This window comes from Homalodisca vitripennis, chromosome 3, assembly GCF_021130785.1.
Source record: "Homalodisca vitripennis isolate AUS2020 chromosome 3, UT_GWSS_2.1, whole genome shotgun sequence".
NCBI classification, from domain to species: domain Eukaryota; kingdom Metazoa; phylum Arthropoda; class Insecta; order Hemiptera; family Cicadellidae; genus Homalodisca; species Homalodisca vitripennis.
Window position 1 is genome coordinate 88,206,090 of NC_060209.1, and position 20,005 is coordinate 88,226,094.

A 20,005-nucleotide genomic window follows, 5' to 3' on the forward strand; every position below is an offset into this window, starting at 1 on the left:
GAAACTAATAGGTAACTCTTCTTTTTGTTTGCTAAACAGTTTATTTAATAGTTTTTTTTTAATTAATTTAAGATTATCATTATTTAAGGACACGACTGGAAACGTTTCTAAAGAATGAAGAGGCAGTATGTTCCACATAAAATTAAATCAATTCAAAGTTTACAACAAAAATCAAAACATTTTTATATTTATCATACCTTACACTCTTTTGCAGAATTGTTTTCAATAGATGTAAGAGCAAATATAATGCGTTTTATGTATTATTTTTCTATGCTATGTGTTGTATTTTTGTAAAAAGAAAATTTAACACCATAATACAAGAAGCATTTAAATTTCCTGGTCTGGTATCTGTATTTCTTCATTAGTTAAACTTGATGTGCCTCTGGTATGATACTATGATACTGGATGCTTAGTTTTTTCTTGATCAGCATGGCTAAATCGATGGCGTAATTATTTTAATATTAAGATTCCAATATAGATATCTTCGTCACAGTTTAAACAATCCATGCATGTCTATTCCTCACAGAAAACTTCTTTTAAATTTCCTTCTACACAATTTTATAGAATATTTTTCAGCTAACCGGTTCATATAGTTGGTTATTAGGAGTAAAATCTAGCTCATTGACATTGAGTTACTAATAAAAGTATTAAGCTAGTAGGGATGAATAATAGTTCCGAAACAATGGTAATAATAACGCCCTATGAAATACCACAACAAGCAAAATCACAAGATCCTCCTTGTTGCAGGAAGACAATATTGTAGTCTGTCACGAGAAGAAAAAGAAGAAACCAAAAACACACAATAAATGCATTACTTAAAAAATAACCTATAACGCTATAACAGTATTATACCCGAAGAGAGATACTTTATTATTTTCCGGCTTGGTGTCGTGTCTAGTTTCAGAAACAATTTGAAAATTTCTGGGTACAATTAGTATTTACAGATTTGATTGTATTAACAGTTAATTCACACTTAGTGTGCTACAAGAATAAAATACTTCAAATGGCTTCAAAGAATGTCTCTACAGTAGACACAAGGGCTGATTTAGCGGATTTAGTAAAGAGAAAAGCAGAAATAGCAGTAAGTTGTAATTTCACTTTATACATTATTTTTTATACATTTGAATTACAATGCGAAATAATAATACAACGTTTGTTTTCAAAAGTCCTTGGTAAGTTACAGGTAGTGTGATATGTACAAGGGTTGTAAAAATATGATAGGATCCAACATGAAGGGCAAAATTAACTTTAGAAAATTGTTTATTTAGCTTTAATAATGGAAGTAGTATTGATCCTATAACTGGCATTTGGGGTAGGGTACGATAAGCGGACCCGGTTTTTATATCAAAATTGCCAAACAATATTAGGCCTAGGCCTACTTAACCCTTTTAGCCCTGGCGTCCGATATATCGGACAGAGGTGGTCTAGCTAAAATGGCCAACGTCCGATATACCGGACGTCTCGAGAATTTAATGTAGCTGGCTAATAATATGTCCAAATGCCATCAGTTTCGGTATAGTAGTCGGTGAAGAAACGGGCTACATGCAAAAACAATAAACCTTCCAATTGGCATCGTATTTCGTCGTCGTTGAGCGTAGTTTATTTGTCGATGTCAGCTGTCAGACGACTTCAGTTGCATTGTTGTTGCATGCTGACTTATAACCTCAATTAGTTTGCGTGATTGAAAGCGATTGTTTTTCGTGTGATTTATTGTATTATTAGTAAAAAAACATGAATAAACGTCGTAGAGAAAAGTTACCAGTGAGTGAAAACACTTTGATAAACACTATTATTGGTACTTTGGGATTATACCGACAACACCCAGACATGAATCGTTATTTGACATTTTGCTTCTACTGGTTACTAGATTAGCGTAGAACAATATTTCGTCAATATAAAACAGGAATTGTCTTATCGCAAACCCCTCCCCATCCTCAGACAGAGGTCAAAGTCGAGCGTCTAGTAGATAACGTGATTGCAGAGTCTCGCCGCCCGTTCAGCTGGTGCGTCGCTTTGTTGTACTTCCGTGTTTTACCTCTACATTTCTCCAAACACAAAAATTCAATAAAAACAAACATGATCAAACTAAAACTAAACTCTTTATTGAAAAAACACTCAAAACTTGTTTTTATTCTTGATCACACTCCGCCACCCCAAAATGCGAGTGCCATGCCTTCGCACTGATGTCAACGAAAGAAAAACATCCCTCGAGATAGTACCTATCAGTAAAATATCAAATTCTAGAGGATCTGATCAGAAATATAAATTGAATTGTAATGGAAAGGCAATTATGTACCGTGCAAATCATGTGATGCCGCGTGGCCTGTCGTAATCGGGATTCTCGAGAAAGATAAGATAACAGCGACAACAATACCGATAACAATGCCTGGAAATGCTTGTAAGTTTGTAATTTTGTAATTAAAGAGTTGTTTTTTCGTTCTATCATGTTTGTTTCTATAAATTTATATTTTTGTGTTCTTCATACTGGTGTGGTCGGTATAATCCCAAAGTGCCCTATTATTAGTGGTGAATGTGCTATTTTTGAAGACAATGAATTGAGTTGTTTATATAAAATGTAGACTATATATTGTAAATATTATTTCTTTTACTTTTTTGAAAAATTAAACAAGTTTTAGTCTTACAAACCATTACAATTATTTTGTGTTATTTTACAATAGTTATTATTTCAAAAGTACAAAAACAAGTATACATATCTGTATACTTCTACTGACGTGTATTTGGAAATATATGAAGAAGTGCTTATGCAGCAATACAATTAATTGGATATATCTCCTGCATTTATCAAGAAAAGTTCTTCAAATTTTGTCTGTGTAGTAAGAAATATGTGTACAACAAAATTGCTTCATTTTTCAGGGGCTACAATTTGTTTTTCTACCCTTTATGTATGTCCAAACTATAAAAAATAAAAAAAAAAATATTTGTATGTATAAATACGAAAAAAAACAAATAATTCTGTAAAAGTACTTTTTAACTATTACATCTAAGAGCACACTTATTTGTGAACAATTTAAAATAAAAACCTATAAATTATCTTCAAAAATAAGAAAACTATATGTATTTTCCCTCAATTCTGCACTACGGTCCCTTATCGCCATGGGCTTTCTGGCAAGTCCATGGAAAAATGGCTGGGGTTAAAAGGGTTAATCATAACCATTGTTAAATAATCAATTGGTATGCTGATTAATTATTTTGAACTATTAACTTTAATAATCTTATATCAACAGCTGTAAACACTTTCAAATAATACACGTAGGGTAGTATTTCAATTTTACATAAGTAATTTTAATTATTAAAAATGGCAGTAAATTTTAGAAAATTACATGATATTGCTTTGAAAGATAAGACATGTTTTTCGTGGCTTCAGCATATTGGACTCGAACTGAAAAACCCATTTTATGTAAAATTTGTGGAAAAGAAACAACTGTAACTGTGAGAGGATCAAATATGGTCGTCTTCAGTTTTCCTAAGTTTGGTTATAATAATTTGTTTGATCACTGTAAATATTAAATTCATATTTTAATTTTAAAAAATGATTGTTATTGAGGACTATATATACTTTTATGTCGATTTATAGTCTAGGATTTGAGATGCGAATATTAGGTATCAATGACTACATTCTTCGATATAAAATACCGGGTCCGCTTATCGTACCCTACCTGGCATTTGCAATTATAGCTAGTGTATAGTGTCTTCTCTCATCAACATGAAACATAATATGAAAAAAAATAAATTTGATTTTTATGGCAATCTAGACATTTTTCTAGTGTGCAGAATATCTTAATTTTGTTTCTGTTTTTTCTAGAGGTCCTAGATGTTCTAGAGGTCATAAACGTTAGTGCATTTATGAATTAACAAATATGTGAAACATACACATGACACATCAATAGTTAATCTCTTCTAGTGTCAATGTCCTGTATATACAGACATTTGAAAAACCACCAAGAAATGCCAACATGCGTAACTAAGGATGTTGAAAAACTACTGATTAATGCCGATGTTTGTAGTAAAGATTCTACAACGATAACTTTTTTACATATTATAAATTTATTGGTGTATAACTAATCATAATGAACCAAATTACAAGAAAAAAACAGTAATTTTGTAAGATTAATCAGATGTTCAGTGTAGAATTTAGTGTAAAACAATACAAAAAAGTAAAAATGTAGAACAAAAAAAACAGCATAACTTTTACAGTTTAAAAAATATTCTAAACTTTTCTGTTTGTATTTAGTTTAATTTTCTCTTTCAACTTATATTATGTTTTGTAGTGAAATAATTTTTTCAAAGTGCTATTTCTCACGTGAAACTAAACAAATACCGTAAGTAAATATGAAAAATTGTATTTTTAAAATTAATTACATTTAAATGTAAGGTTTGTTAACGGTTTTCCATTGTACTTAATAGTTTTATTTCTAAATATTTTTTTCTTCAATTCAAGTATTCACCTATTTTGAACGCAGTAATAGCCTGTGTATTTTATAAAACAATAATTTATTTTATATATATATACATACATACACTTCATTAAATATGGTAACAGCCTAATTTAATTGCAATCAACTTTGAATCACAAAAAGTACTTGCTCTGAAACCTCTCAACAAACATGTCAAAGTTGAGAGGTATCAGCTGATTGTTCCTCTAGGGTTGTACAAGTGTACCTTTAAAGTGGTCATGCTCGCTTACGTGGTGATGGATTTTATTGAAAAAAAGTACTGTTGGAATTGTTATAAATATTGTAAAATAGTTAGAATTTTGTACATTTTTTATAACTGATGCAAAACAGCTGATACCTTTCAAATAACCAAAACTTTGTTGCTCCTGGCTTATGCATATATATTGGGCATTATATATATTGGGATATTTACACTCTCAATATATAGTAATCAATTAATCAAAAAGAGTGTTTACTGTCAATCTATTACTGAAGGTGAGATTAAAAAAGGAATAATTTGTTAAATTGTATTAAAGATCATTCAATGTTCCCAGGAAACTTTGGCTAACTTGGAAAGGCAAATTTACGCTTTCGAAGGAAGTTATCTGGAGGATACTCAGTTGTATGGGAATATTATTAGAGGCTGGGATAGATATTTAGCCTCAAACAAGAACACTAATAGCAAGGCCGACAAGAGGAACAGGAAGTTCAAAGAAGCTGAAAGATTATTTTCTAAATCTTCCATTACGTCTAATGCTGTAAGTACTTTAATTTAGGAAGGCAACATAACCGTTTATAAAACTTGATTAGTATATTAAATAAATGCTATAAGATAATTACATATAATTTTATTACTAACATTAGAAATTTTACAACCAAAAGTATCAATTTAAAATTGGTTTAATGTGGTATAAGGTAATTAGATTTAAATGTTTTGTGCTGTGAAACAGGGATAGATAATGCTGAAATATATAGTAAAAATAATAATGGGAGTAATAACGACAATTGAAATACCAATCAAAATCAAAGGGCTCAACAGAACAATAACAATAATAAAACATCAGTAAAACAATAACAGTAATAATAAAATTATTAGTGATGGTATAATAGTACAAAAAGAGTATACTCACCAAACAAAGCTAACATGCATTACCAGTAACAAAAACATATCCTACCCTACACTAGATAAAAAGCACAATATCATTTTCGCTATCTCTGTCTGTCATCATCATGAAAATGAAGCCAATCGTCTATTTGTGCATCAAATATTTCCTGTACAGTAAACGCTACACACAAAACCATAAAAGACTCCAGGACGGGCGACATGCAACAACAAGCAGGCTATCTGCACTGTGTGACAAAAGCGAAATCACCAAGATGCAAACACTAAAGGCAGAAGACAAGGAAGTGCTGACATCTAGTTGAAAGCTAGAACTACTTGTGTGACCACAGTTGTCATAGTAATGATTCTTCACAATATTACAGCAGACAACAGAATAAAACAGGAACAATATAATGATGCATAATATTATGTCAGTAGCTCACTTTATGCAGTTGCTATGAATTTAATATTACGTCAAAAACTGTCTACTGGACCTCTCATTGTTGTATATATCATTATTTTTGTTTTGTGTGACAGGGACTTTGACGATATAAGTAATGTTGATTAATCTTAGAGTACATAGTAGTAATAATTAACTTATTTTCCTATGAGCCTTAAAAAATGTAATTTGTAATAATTATAATTAATTTTTTTCAGGCTGTAAGTGGATTAGTAGAATCTACAGATAAAGGTATGTATTACAGGACTGTAATAGATCTTTATGTACAAAGGTATGTAACAATACTTATTACACCATGAGAGGATCTAGCAAAACCAGTTTTGAGCTCTCTTCATAATTATGAACCGCCTTATTATGCTAATTAGGTGATGAAGGACTACTCAACAAATGTAATTTGACTACATATTATATTATACATAGGAAACATTAATTATTGTAACAAATAGACCCTGTATACTAGATTTTTTTATATTATAATACTGAACGTTACAACAGTGAAATATAACCAGTTAGTTTTTTATTAAAATGTTGGCAAAGAAACAGTTTTTTATTCAAATTATATAGAGTTGTTGGAACAATGATTCGACATACCTTGAAGCCCCGTGCTAGCCGTGCCAAGACTCCCACTCAACCATGGTATTAGTTCGGCACTACTATACGTGTTTAATCACGTCTATAGCTGTAAATAAATTATCACTTTTTATCCATCTAACTATTTGTTTGTTACAGGGGAAGCTAACAGTGAGAGTGAGTCTCAGACAGGGAACAGTGGCAGTGAGGACAATGTGCTCCAGGCCGTTCCCGCCAAGGACACGGGTAAGAACAACACTGTTGTGACTCCACTGGCCACCAATGGACCGATGACTCCTACCTCCCTCAATGGAAGCAGCTCTGAGCGTGTGTACCTACTCCCAGCAAAGAGGTGATTAATTCACGTGTAGCTGTTGTGTAGTAAAACTGCACATTGTTTAACAGCATTATCATGTATCATGTGGTTCTTTTCTTCAAATTAATCACAGCATAAAATCACAATGGATAATAAAAAAATAAATGGACTTATATAATATCAATATATTTGAATGTAAATGTATGAAAATTGTATACATAATTAGTGCCAGACTTAAAAAAAGAAAGTTTAGTCAATAAAGCCAAGGATGTTTTTACAGGTGTTATTCAAAAGTGCCGTGTCATTTCTAACAATTTGCATATGGTTATTATATAATGTCATAACTTTGTTATTTATCACCCAATTTTTTTTGTTTTCTGCAAAAATGTGTATAATAACACTAAATGTACTCAAAATCCTCTTATAGGGTGGCGCAGAGAAACGGGAAATTTTGAAGTTGTTGTTGGTACACCTGTAAGTCTCGTAGGAGTGGGGGACGGAAGTCATGATGCCAAGTAGTAACGGTCATTTAGTTGAGATGGTGCGAGCGTGCCGTCGCCGTGAGAGTGTATTACAAAAATGGTGATTGTGTAACAGCTGCACAACAAGTGTTCCGACACCATTATGATATTCCTCCACGCAATCGAGTTCCTTCTTCACATGCCACATCATCATGGGTTTAGAATTTTGAAGAGACTGGTTCAGCCTTAAAGAAAAAACCTCCTGGGCGTATAGTGTGTTCGAACCCCAGAAAATGTTGATGCAGTGCGAGTCACAGTGGAAAGGAGTCCGCGTCGTTCTGTACGAAAAATCGCCTCATCATTGCAACTTGAGCATCGGAGTGTGCAAAGAATATCTGCACGGCCTGCAATTTCATCCTTACAAGCTAGATTGTTCAAGCTCTAAAACCAAATGACGGTGAATTATGCTTAAAATTTTGTGAAAAGCTACTGACTAAAATCAATGAGGATGCAAATTTCCTTGAAAATCTTTGGATATCTGATGTGGCCCACTATCATTTAAATGGACATGTCAATAAGCAGAACATGCGTTACTGGGCTTGCAGAAATCCCGGTGAACTTCATCAACGTCTGTTACACAGCCTTAAAGTTAGTGTATGGTGTGCAGTGTTTTGTCGAGGGATAATTACTTCTTTGAGGATGGTAATGGTTCCACTGTAACTGTCACATCTGAACGTTACATTCATATGTTGGAGACATTTTTTCTCCACGGCTTCATAGTTTTCCAGATATTGACAGTCAGCAAACCTAATTTCAACAGGATGGAGCCACCTCACACACTGCCAATCTGTCAATGGCAGCACTGAGGCGTTTGTTTGGGGAGCGCATAATTTCAAGGAACACTAACGTCACTTGGCCTCCACGGTCTCAGACTCTCAGTATGCAACTTCTTTCTATGGGGACATCTAAAGAACGTTGTGTACCAGACTAGGCCAAGAAATCTTGAGCTCAAGACTCAGATTGAAGAATATGTTGCCAACATCCCAGAGAACACATTGCGTCGCACAATGATAAGTTTTCGAAATCGATTGAATGAATGTGTTAGGCGCAATGGACAGCACTTAACTGATGTTATTTTTAAAAATTGACTAACTTTATTGTTATTTCCAACATTTCTCATGTAATTTCCACTCTTGCCTAACACATTTTAAGCATGAAAAAGGTGTTTGTACAATTCATTGGTTTATTATGATTATTTCATTGGTTTATTATGATTATTTCAAAATTTCCCGTTTCTCTGCGCCTCCCTGTACTACAAGGAAAATAAACGATAACATCAATAAAACCTTACCTTGTCGTTTATTTTTTGGTTTTCAGGTTCAACACTAATATAAGTACCCAAAACAATCTTGCACTCAATAAAGTCAAGCACACTAAAAGAAAATTTTATTTTAAACATACCCAATAATTATCAAATTATCACCCAAAATTAAAATATTACAGCATATTTTACTGATGCTCACTTTATTATGAGGAACTAAAATGCATATCTCGATCCATGTCCTTTACTGACTATTACTTTTGGTATGAGTGATAACCATAATAACAAGTATGTAACACTGTAGGATAGAACAAAAAAACAATAGGCCTAACATGATTTTGGCTCTTTATAAATATTTACATGATAAAAGAAATATCATTTACAAAGTTGTCATTTAGGTACTTCCTCCACTTCTCTTCTAAGATTATTTACACTCAGTGGGGGACATCGAATGATTCATACTACTTCACTACAGGTCTTATTTATACACACATGACTTTGTTATTTTATAATTATAATGAAACGTAAATGTAATGACCAAATTCTAACAGATCACTTGCTGATACAACTGACTGACAACTATGAAAAGAAAGCGTCTCGACTACGATGTCATTGACTTGCTAACTTAATCGTAAACGTTTGCCATTGTTGGTGTTATTTTATATTATATATATATATATATATATATATATATTATGTGTCTGGGAGGGAGATAGTTGAACCATACATTTTTGAAGGCAACAATAGAGAGACTCTTACTATAAATCAGTATCGGTTTAGGGCCATTCTTGATCGTTTTGTCAAAGACCTCAGGAGATTTTGTCTTGCACAAAATCTGCCATTAAATTCACAGTGGTTCCAGCAAGATGGCGCAACCGGTCACACTGCCGTTAACAACACTGCTTTCCTCCAACAATGACCAAGTACTGAAATTTGGTTTCTGTAATTAATGTTTTGTTTTTATTAAGTGCATGTTTTAGTGAGAAGTTGCGTGGAATAGACATGTAGTTCCTTTTATTATGTGTTTTCAAAATGTCAATAAAAATGAAAACGGCAATAAAACAGCAGAAGTTGCTATTCAGTACTTTGGCAACCATCTCATCTCCCTTAGAACAAACTTTCCTTACCCAGCCCTTTCCCCCGATCTTACAACACCGGACACTTACATCTAGGGAATGTTGAAAGAAAACATTTTCCACGAGTACCCACCATCTACCATCGTTCAACTCAAAGAAAAAATAACCATGTGTATTAGGAAAATGGAACAAATGATTAGTGTTTTATTTTTAAGTGCATGTTTTAGTGGTAGGGTACGTGGCGTTGACACACAACTTTGTTTTTTGTGATTCCTGACTTATGTATGTCACAACAGTCTGGTATGATTTGTTTACGTTAACTTAGATTTTAATTAAATGTTGGGTTATTCACGTGAGGAAGAGATCAGATTTCGGATCTTAAGTGTTACTGATATTTTGTATCACTGAACAATATTAAATTTCTGAAAAACCCTGTTTCCTTCACAATCATTCCATTGTCAAAAACAAACTCCATTATGGTGTTAGCTTGTGAGAATGTTCGCGGTATAAAGCTAAGGTATTAAATATTGTTAATGATGGCTAGGCAGCTTTGGAAGCACTGACCCTCTTTGTGTTTAACGCCAAATTTTTCTGGGATTATTACGAACCTGTTTTTGTTTCTATGCTATCAGAGGATAGTGGGAGTTGAAAAGGCTGATATGGCTTAACATTAGATATGACAGTACTTCATCTGTTCTGAAGAATCCTGTGGTATAGTATTCGTACATTGTGCTCAATGAGCACACAATAAGATGGAGAAGGTTATTTTTGACGATGGAAGGATTGTGAAGGAAACAGGATTTTTCCGGACATTTGCATTGTTCTGTGAAACAAGAAATCAGTAACACTACATTTCGAGATCTGCAATCTGATCTCTTCTTCAGGTAAAGAACTAACCTAATACATAATTACAAACTAGGTTAAAATAAACAAATCTTACCAAAGCGTTGTGGCATGCCTAAGTCAGGAATCACAACCACCATGTTGTTTGTCAACTTCACTAACTCTATAAACATGCACTTAATAAAAAACTATACACAACACTAATCATTAAAACTGAACTACGGAATACTGGTCACAATACGTCTTCATTCGTCTACTAACCACCTATGACTGACCAGAGGGCACTAGCCAATGGTAATTGCCACGGCAGACAAAAACAAGATAGCGGAAATAAAAAGGAAGGGGGACAGGAATGGGCCCTTTCATTATTATTGGTTCATGTGAGATGAACTTCTTAAAACCATGTTGTGACCCCGCATTGGTTTATTACAAATATCTGATCCGTTTGATACTTTTGGTTTTCTCTTTAGTTCATTTTTTAGAATTGGCAACCAAAGCGGCCTAATCTCGACTGATGGTTGACTGATTGGTCGGTCTGCCAATTTAATGTATGTTCCCTCAATTAATTTCCTTTCGAAGAAATGTGGTTCCCAATGTATTATGTTGGCTTCATCCCAATTCATATGATGGTCTTTGGACAAAAAATGGTGTGCAATTTTTGACTTTTCTGTGAGACCCTTTCTCGTGTTTTCTTCGTGCTCTTTTATCCTTACGTTTAGTGGTCTTTTTGTCTCGCCTATGTATTCCCTATTGCAACTACATTTTATACTGTAAACACAGTAACAGTTTTTGGAATCCTGCGTGCCATTTTTTGGTTTTGTTTTTACGAGACTTTGTCTAAGAGTGTTTTGTTTTAAACGCGGTTCTAATGTTGTACTTTCTACCTACTCTTCTAATTTTCTCCGATAATCCCGGCACATAAGGGATTGACATAAACGCAAATTTATCACAATTCTGTTTTTCTGACTCAGGAATGATTCTTATGGTTCGTTTGCACTTATTTATTACTAATTGAGGGTATCCATTGCCTCTGAGATCCGATTCAACTTTCTTAAATTCCTCTTTTAATCCATCTTTATCTGAGCCCAAGCTCTTTGCTCTATCAAAAAAACGAGTAGGCTACTCCTTCTTTGACAGATTTTTGATGGTTGGATTAATAATTTAAATATTTTCCTTTGTGTGTTATCTTTCGAAAAACAGTTGTCTTAAGGACATCCCTATCTCTTAATACACACACATCCAAAAAGGAAAGCTTGTTTTGGACTTCCACTTCCATTGTGAGGCGGATGGAAGGAGAATTACTATTAATGTGATTCAAAAAGTTATTTAATTCAATGTCTCCATGAGAAAAAATAACAAAGGTATCATCCACATACCTCCACCAAATCTTCGGTTTGAACTGAGCTGAAGCCAAAGCTTTTCGCTCAAATTCCTCCATAAAGATATTGGCGAAAATAGGAGACAGTGGAGAACCCATTGCCATCCCCTCATCTTGACGGTAAATTTTACCCTCTAATTCAAAATAGTTGCATTGAGTCCATAATTCTAACAGTTCCATAATTACTGGCACGGGAAGTTTAGTTCTATCCTTTAATGTTTGGTCTTCTTTGAGAAGTGATTTAATAATTCCGAGAGTTTTTGGAACTGGTACATTTGTAAATAGACTTTCAACATCAAAACTTACCAGTTTGTCAATTTCAGTCAACTTTAGGGATTTTGACTTCTCTACATTTTTTATGAAAGAGTCAATTTTTCCTACCAATGGCGTTAAGATGTCCAAGAGGACTTTAGACAATTCCCTCCAAGGTGAATCACGAGAACTAATGATGGGCCGGAGAGGGATGGTAGGTTTGTAGATTTTGGGAAGGCCATACATATGGGGGATTTTGGAGTGGTGAGGAGTTAATTTAGATCTAAATTTATCTGAAAACAATTCTTTGTGTTTTCTTAATGTGTTTGCTACTTTGCGTTCAAATGAATCAGTTGGGTCTTTATTTAAAACTGTATATTTGTCTGTATTTAAAGTTTCCGAAATAATGGACAATCCGAGGAAACAATTCTAATGAGTTGGTTTTACTTTTGCAAAACTAGAGAATACAAGTAGGCAGAGAAAGAACTTGTTATGAGAGATTTGAAAGAAAAGAAGACTTCAACAGTAAAAATAAAATACTATTTTTCAATACTATTATCTTATTCTTTATGAACACAAGCATACTAAAACTACACAACAAAAAACAGGAAACATATTTTCAACATGTGTTCAACATGTACATGTAGAAATCATGTGATTTTCTCTTTAACAGTCCATAAAATCTGGATTACTTCACTGATTGGGCTGTTCTTGAAACATACCATTGTCGGTAATAAAAACTGAATCAAATTTTGTTTGATATTTTTCTTGTTTGCATGTTATAACTAAAGATATTGCCCACTTCACAACGCTTATAGACTTGACAGTAACAGTTAATACGCGGTGTGTGTATGTGGGGGGGGGGGGTCTCTGTGTGGGGGGGGTGTGCATGAGGGGGTGCGCTGCTCCTTCCTGCTCAGAGCTAGCCTCCCTCTTCTTCCAAGGTGACTTGGCTGAGATATAAAGCCTGCAATCCCTCATCATGGGATCTCAACTGGAATTAATCTCTACCCCCACACTTACCCTTCCTGAAAATCATGTCACTTTGGAATCAAGAGCAAAGGCCCTTTTTAGTATATCCTCAGTTCTTGTCCTATGTGAACAAATGATGATTACAGTATATAGCATGTACAAGCATATCATGGCAATGTCTACTGGACATTTCTCTTTGCCTACATTATAAATAAACAATTTGTAATGTTCCAACATAAACTTTATATTGTAATGCAGGAATGTAAATACTAAAACACAATTTGCGTAATGTTAGAATAAACGTTTTCAGCCTCACACAAATATATTACTTTACAACTATTTGCAAATATCCTTACCATGGATCTTTCCATTGGACTTAGAGTGTTACAATAAGGCCTACCACACACGGGTCGACCGGTTTGCGACTGTAGTTTCAAATCGGTTGCAGACGCAACTGTTTGTTGACCTTGGACGTGTGCTGGAGTGGGGATCAACACACGGGCTGACTAAACTGCAACCAGTTTGAAATCAGTTGCCGACTGGTCGCATGCGACCGTATTTTCTTGTCACCAAACAGTTGCGTTGCATAGTTTCACGTGTTTGTGAGTGCAAGATGGGTGATCAAGAGTTGAATTTAAAACTTGTAGCAGAGGTCGAAAAGTACGAAGTGTTGTATAATTACAAATTACCAGGATATTCTAGAAAGGATATAACTGACAAGGCTTGGCACGAGATTGGAGTAGCAATGAACATGACAGGTAATTGATAGCAGATATGTGCAGGGTGTCCCGTTGTGAAGTAGTGCCAGCCAAACGATATGGTTTTTCAGTCAAAATAAGCAAAAATGTTTAGTGTTGATATCTCAAGACCTATCGTTATCATCGATAATTTGACAGTTTTAAAACCGTTTAAAATTAGAATTTTTCATGACCACCATACTTTATCTGTACTATAGTATATGTGAGAAACTAAAATTCATGCGGTTGATAATACAGTCTTGAGAAAATAAAACATTTTTTACCGTTTCATAATGGCGGTAATGTAAAATATTTTACCCATTTAAAATATCATAGATTTTGGCCCTTTATTTATGGGACATTCTGTATTATAATTTTAAATGAAAAGAAATTAATAATAAGTCAGTTACAAAATATAGTTATAATTTAATGTACAAAGTTTTATTGAAGTATGTTTTGACAGTTTACTTGAGTCCTTATAGGCTTGCAAAACCGACATCTTGCAATCAATGATGTTTCACTTGGAAGAATGATTTATTCTATAGCTTTTTCCCACTGCCAGGGCAGAGATGCTTGAGGAGAAATGAAGTAACTTGCCAAATATTGTCTCACAGTAACTGCCGAAGAGCGTTCAGTGATTGGATGCTGTCTTGGGCATGGTCCTTCAGCTATTTCCACTGTAGCCGGCGTATAGTCGATACCTTCTCTTTTACGTACGTAATTGTGTAGGATACAAGCGGCTTTTACGATGTCGATTACTGTTTCTGCATTGCGACATCTTATGGGACCATTTAACACTGCAAACTTTTCAGTAGCCATACCAAACGTGCATTCAATAGATTTTCTTCCTCGGCTTAATCTGTAGTTAAATATTCTTTTTACATCATTGAGTGATTTTCCATTGTATGGTCTCATTACATTGCGTGCTAGTGGAAACGCTTCATCTGCCAAGAAGTAGTAAGGGAATGGTCTTTGTATGTCGTCGTATCGCAATGGGGTGGGTGGCGGAGTTTGAAAAGCACCATGGTTGAGCCAGTATCCCATGGCACTGACCTTGTAAACACCTCCATCGCTATTTCGTCCAGCATATCCTGGTTCTATCATAGTGAAAGCACCATCAGCATCACAGCATCCGAATAAGATTATTGAATTGACACTTTTATAGTTAAAATTTTCTGAACCAGTATTTGGATATTTCTCAATGCGGATATGCTTTCCGTCTAACGCCCCAAGGCAATTTGGTAAGTTCCACAATGTCTCAAAACGTTCGGCAATTACTTTCCATTGGTCACCTATTGGTACCGGCATGTAAGTTGCTTGCAATGCATTCCAAATGATTTTTGTGGTTTCTTTAATAATGACTCCAACTGTACTCTCGCCTCTTGCAAAATATAAAGAGAGAGCGACAAATGAACATCCTGTAGCCAAATACCTGTAACAAACGCTTGAATGTAACAAGCATAATTACTGACGGGTTTTCATAAATTATATATAAATACTTAGTGTACTTATCACACGTACAATATTGTGCATTTCTACTTTATACTACAACTTACATCGGCCAACCGATTCAAGTTTTGCTATCCCTTTTTTTCTTTTCAGCTGCGGAATGCAAAGACAAGTGGCGTAATCTCCGGACAGTATTCATGCAAAAAATCAAACCTTCACCTTCGGGATCTGGAGCTAAGAAGAAGGCCTACTACCTGGCAGAGGCCATGCAGCTTTGTTTGCCGTTTGTAAGAACATCAGCTCCTCCTTCTACAGGAAATTTACCAGAGGTTCCTAACTGTAGCGACGTAAATACCGACGAAACTTTATTGGAATCACAAATATTGGATGATATTCCAGATGATCCTTCAATTGAATCACCGCAATCGCCGTCAATAGTACAGGATAATACTTCCCGGTCATCCCCAATCATACCAATACAACCTCATACCAGCTCACAGCCATCGTCCATTCCGAATGAAGGTAAAAAACGCCTAACGCAGAAGAAAAAAGCCGCTGTCGAAGCAGATCAATGTTTTGCTGCATATTTTAAGGAAAAAAACAGCACGACTTGAAAATAGTACTACCGCAAACAATAGTAACAAGAAAGAAGCTTTGAAAATGTTCCTTCTTAGCTTGATACCAGAGTTGGAAGAACTCAGTGATTCACAAATCAAACAATTTAAATGCAAAGTTTTTACTCTTATTGATGAAATATCAGGCACATCAGATGTCACACCAGCGTCGCCACATTCCAGCATTTCACTAATCTCTCACCAGTCAGGCAGCAATATTAGTGCGCCGCCAACATCCGCTGGTAATTACTACACGCAATTTACACAGGACATTGACGCCAACCAGTTCTATGTGCAAAATCTGGAATAATTACTTGATATCTAATTTTGTATTTTGACAATAAATACATACCTTAGAGTTATGAGTATTCTTTCTTCAGCAGTCACACATTTCCTCATATTTGTGTCAACCTTATGTATAAATGGAGCAACCAGTGTCACCAATTCCACATATGACTCTTTGGACATTCTGTAGAAAGCTATAAACTTTCTGTCTGTCTCTTTTAATTGTTCAGCTGCTACGAATAGTCTGCACCTTACATTTTTCTCTATGTATGGGTGACACCAATATTTTCTGCGCATTCTTCGTTGTCTACGACGTAGAAAACATGCAATTATGTCTTCCTCATCCTCACTAGTACTTGACATGATCGATAAAGTTACACTCCGACAAATAACTATTCAATTATTGATAATTTATCAAGTAAAAAATGTGAATGTAAACATTACTATAACATTATACGCATGTTCGCACAGAGATCGCCAACTGATCCACACCCAGTCGCGTCGTGTGTGGAGTCAGGTTTTATTTTGGTTGCAAACTCATTGCGTTTGAAACTAGTTCTAAACTCTGGTTGCAAACGGGTCGACCCGTGTGTGGTAGGCCTAAAGCTATTTCCCTGAACCTCTGCAAATTTCTTTGAAACAGAGAGGTATTATTGGAATATTTTTTAAATTATCAGACAGTCTTTAAAGGTTAAAAAATGGCAGAAATTGGAGATATAGGTTAAAAGAGCTATTCGGATTTGAAATTAGAAAATTCTGGATTTGCCCATCACTACAGTTTGTATGGCTCTTTGTTTGATATTTATTGAAGCCCTTATAACTCTTTAGATAAAGCCAGAATCTTCATCTATAATATTATAACTAACAAATTATCTTTTATGCAATAAAAGCGTACGTTCTTTGTTAAAAACTTAAATTTAGTTAAGTGTTATATTATGTGTTTAAAAAATCTGAAACCAAACAATTAAAATTTTGGTGTGACCATTCATGTCTGCAAATTTTCTATCGTCTTATTCTTTAATAATCTTTATTTTTCTGTCTTAAAATTTATATATGAATTTTTCTAGGTCAAGAATCGAATTCCTGTTGCGAAAAAAAACTCCTACTTCAAAGAAGGCAAGGCATCGATAATTCTACATTGGAATCATCGTAACTGTAATTTAGTACATACTGAACTGCTATAATTGCATTCGTCTATGGGATTAATTATTCCAAGTTCCTTATGTATGTAAATTGTATACTATTTATTTATACTACTCACCAACTCAAGAACTTAATAGTAATATCTTCATCATGGAATTTGGTACAGTATCATATGACACAAATACAAAACAGTACATACGGCTTAAAACAGTAAATTTGTTAAATACCATAAACATTTCTAATAATACAAACTTAAATAATAACATTTACAAAGACTTTAGCAGTAGCAAGATAAAATGTTAATTATAAAAATTCTCTGTAAATGAAATAAAAAGATTTGTGTGTGTTTAAATGTTGTGAGATGGGAAGCACGTTTTACCTTGTTATATGAAAGGCGTTGTAACTTGTCAATCTTTAATTCATGTATAAAAATATCGTAATTTAGCAAAAGTAAACTAAAAACTGTCTGTCTTTTCAGTAGACTTATGTATTTGAGTATATTAATATTCTTATAATCTTTTTTCTTAATTTGATGTATTGATTTAGAAGCTACCCTGTATTTAAAATAACATGAAATATATTGTAATATTGATCAACAATATCCTTTGTATGTATTGAAATGATTTTTAATATATTATTAGGCTGTAACTACAATATAATGTTTTGTATGATTTTCATTTACTAGCAGTTTATTTCATGAAAGTTATGATGTCATTATACACTCAAAAGTTCATAAACAATATCATATAAAGACGTAAATGATGGTTTAGTTTTACTTGTTTAGATAGAGATCTATGTGCATATTTGTTGTCAAAAATTATGTTACTAAAAAACTATACAAGCCTGGAGTTGTGAGAGCACTTTGTTGAGGTTTGTTGTGGAATATATTGTGTGATGAAATAATACCCAAACAATAAATGAAACAAAATCTTTTAAGTTTTAATATACCTATATATATATATATATATATATATATATATATCTCAATTTTAATCTTTAGCGAAACAAACGTAACTCACCTAAATGAGTCATAATGGCAGTTATACTGGAAATGCTTTCAATGAATCATTGCACTGATGTGTTGTGCCCTAGTGAAAGAAAAAAAAAACAAAAAAAATGTGGGTCGGTAATACTTAACTTTTTGTGTTGTAAACTTTCCTCTGTCCTCTTCCCTAAAGATCCATTAGTAATTGTAAAATTAAAAAAATGTATTATTTTGATTTTACTTTTATTTTGTGTTGCTCGGTCTCTTATTCTTATCTTTTGTGAGCTAGACCTTCGACAATTTGTGTGAATGTCCAAAATATTGTGGACTAGATACAAATAATGAAATTGATGTAACTCGTTCCTCTACAAGTGTGTCAGTGTGTCATACATATTCCCTGCTGTTCTATGTACTACTGTATATGAGAGGGTAGATAATTTTCAGTTAATATACTTTCTAGAAATTGACCATGAACTTTAACTGGATAGATTTTAAATGTCTTTACAGAATGTGTTCAAATAAGATTACAAAATTTTGTTATTTATGTTTTATCAGTAAATTTGGTAAGTTTGGTACAATTAATGTGTATTATTGAAACCTTTAGAATAGTACATTCTGTCAGTGGCTCTGGAGACGGATGAGTAAAATATTGATTTCAACTCACCAATGTGTAAATTATTCAGGTCAAAAGAATTAGACCAGTATTTTAAAAATGTTTACTGGTAAAGGTTGAGTTTAAAAATACAGTTTATTAGCGTATTGTGATGTTCATGTGTATTTAGCAGAGATGCAAGATCATTCCTGTATATAGCTGGAGATAAATACCCTGCCATCGACTATTACTTAACTTACCGCCTAATGTACATTTTCAGTTCTTCACTCGCCAAGGTATTGGTGGGATAGAAAATAGAGATTCTTACACACATTCAGTAAAAAATATTGGCAGTTAGGAACTAATTAGTACAAAACTAATATGTTTGTTACATTAAAAAAATTAAAATGTTTTTTGTTGTTGTTAGTAACAACATAATGTAAATTTACTTAGAAAATAAAATATGTGCTTGTAATAAAAAAATAATACAATTACCTTTTAATAAACATTCCAACAAAACCATTATAATTTCTAACTTATGTTAAAAATTATTGCTTCTTAAAATGTTATTTGATCAATTGATACTTTTTGTTGATTTACTTTTGAAATAGTGTGTATAAATTCAACATCTCTAAAAAGTAAATCGAAACATATCCCTATGATCTATTTAAATCTTATGATATTCACCTATTGAGATGTTATAACATAAAAATTAGGTACCAATAACTTCCGTGGATGTATTAAATGCAAACAAGTTTTTTTTTTGCATTTAAATAAATTAAATTGAACTTAAAGTATTTAATGTGGTAAAATAAAAAGTACATAAATAATATATTTATATCTCTTAAAATTTCAGTGTGGTTGGATTTATTTGAGATATTTGAGCTTTTTGAACAAAACTGTATAAGCCAATATCACTTGCAATTGTAAAATGTAAAATGTCTTTTGTCCCGGAGGATAACTTTTTAAGTATATTTTAGCATGAATAATTATAA

The 20,005-nt window shown here is 33.4% G+C and overlaps 1 protein-coding gene across 1 annotated transcript; it reads left to right on the forward strand.

Moving 5' to 3' along the window:
* Window positions 1-803: 803 nt before the first annotated feature.
* LOC124357162 (chromatin modification-related protein MEAF6-like) lies at window positions 804-17,874 on the forward strand. The gene is made up of 5 exons (XM_046808670.1): window positions 804-1,081; window positions 5,009-5,212; window positions 6,214-6,247; window positions 6,746-6,938; window positions 17,358-17,874. Exons 1-5 carry the CDS (start codon window positions 1,004-1,006, stop codon window positions 17,419-17,421), a joined length of 573 nt encoding a protein of 190 aa, XP_046664626.1. The 5' UTR covers window positions 804-1,003; the 3' UTR covers window positions 17,422-17,874.
* Window positions 17,875-20,005: the final 2,131 nt, after the last annotated feature.

Excerpts from the sequence above, each read along its gene's own strand:
- LOC124357162 (XM_046808670.1), top strand. The coding sequence starts at position 1,004 with ATGGCTTCAAAGAATGTCTCTACAGTAGACACAAGGGCTGATTTAGCG. Across the intron at positions 1,082-5,008 it reads AGAGAAAAGCAGAAATAGCA|GAAACTTTGGCTAACTTGGA; the intron begins GTAAGTTGTAAT and ends CAATGTTCCCAG. Across the intron at positions 6,248-6,745 it reads AGTAGAATCTACAGATAAAG|GGGAAGCTAACAGTGAGAGT; the intron begins GTATGTATTACA and ends TGTTTGTTACAG.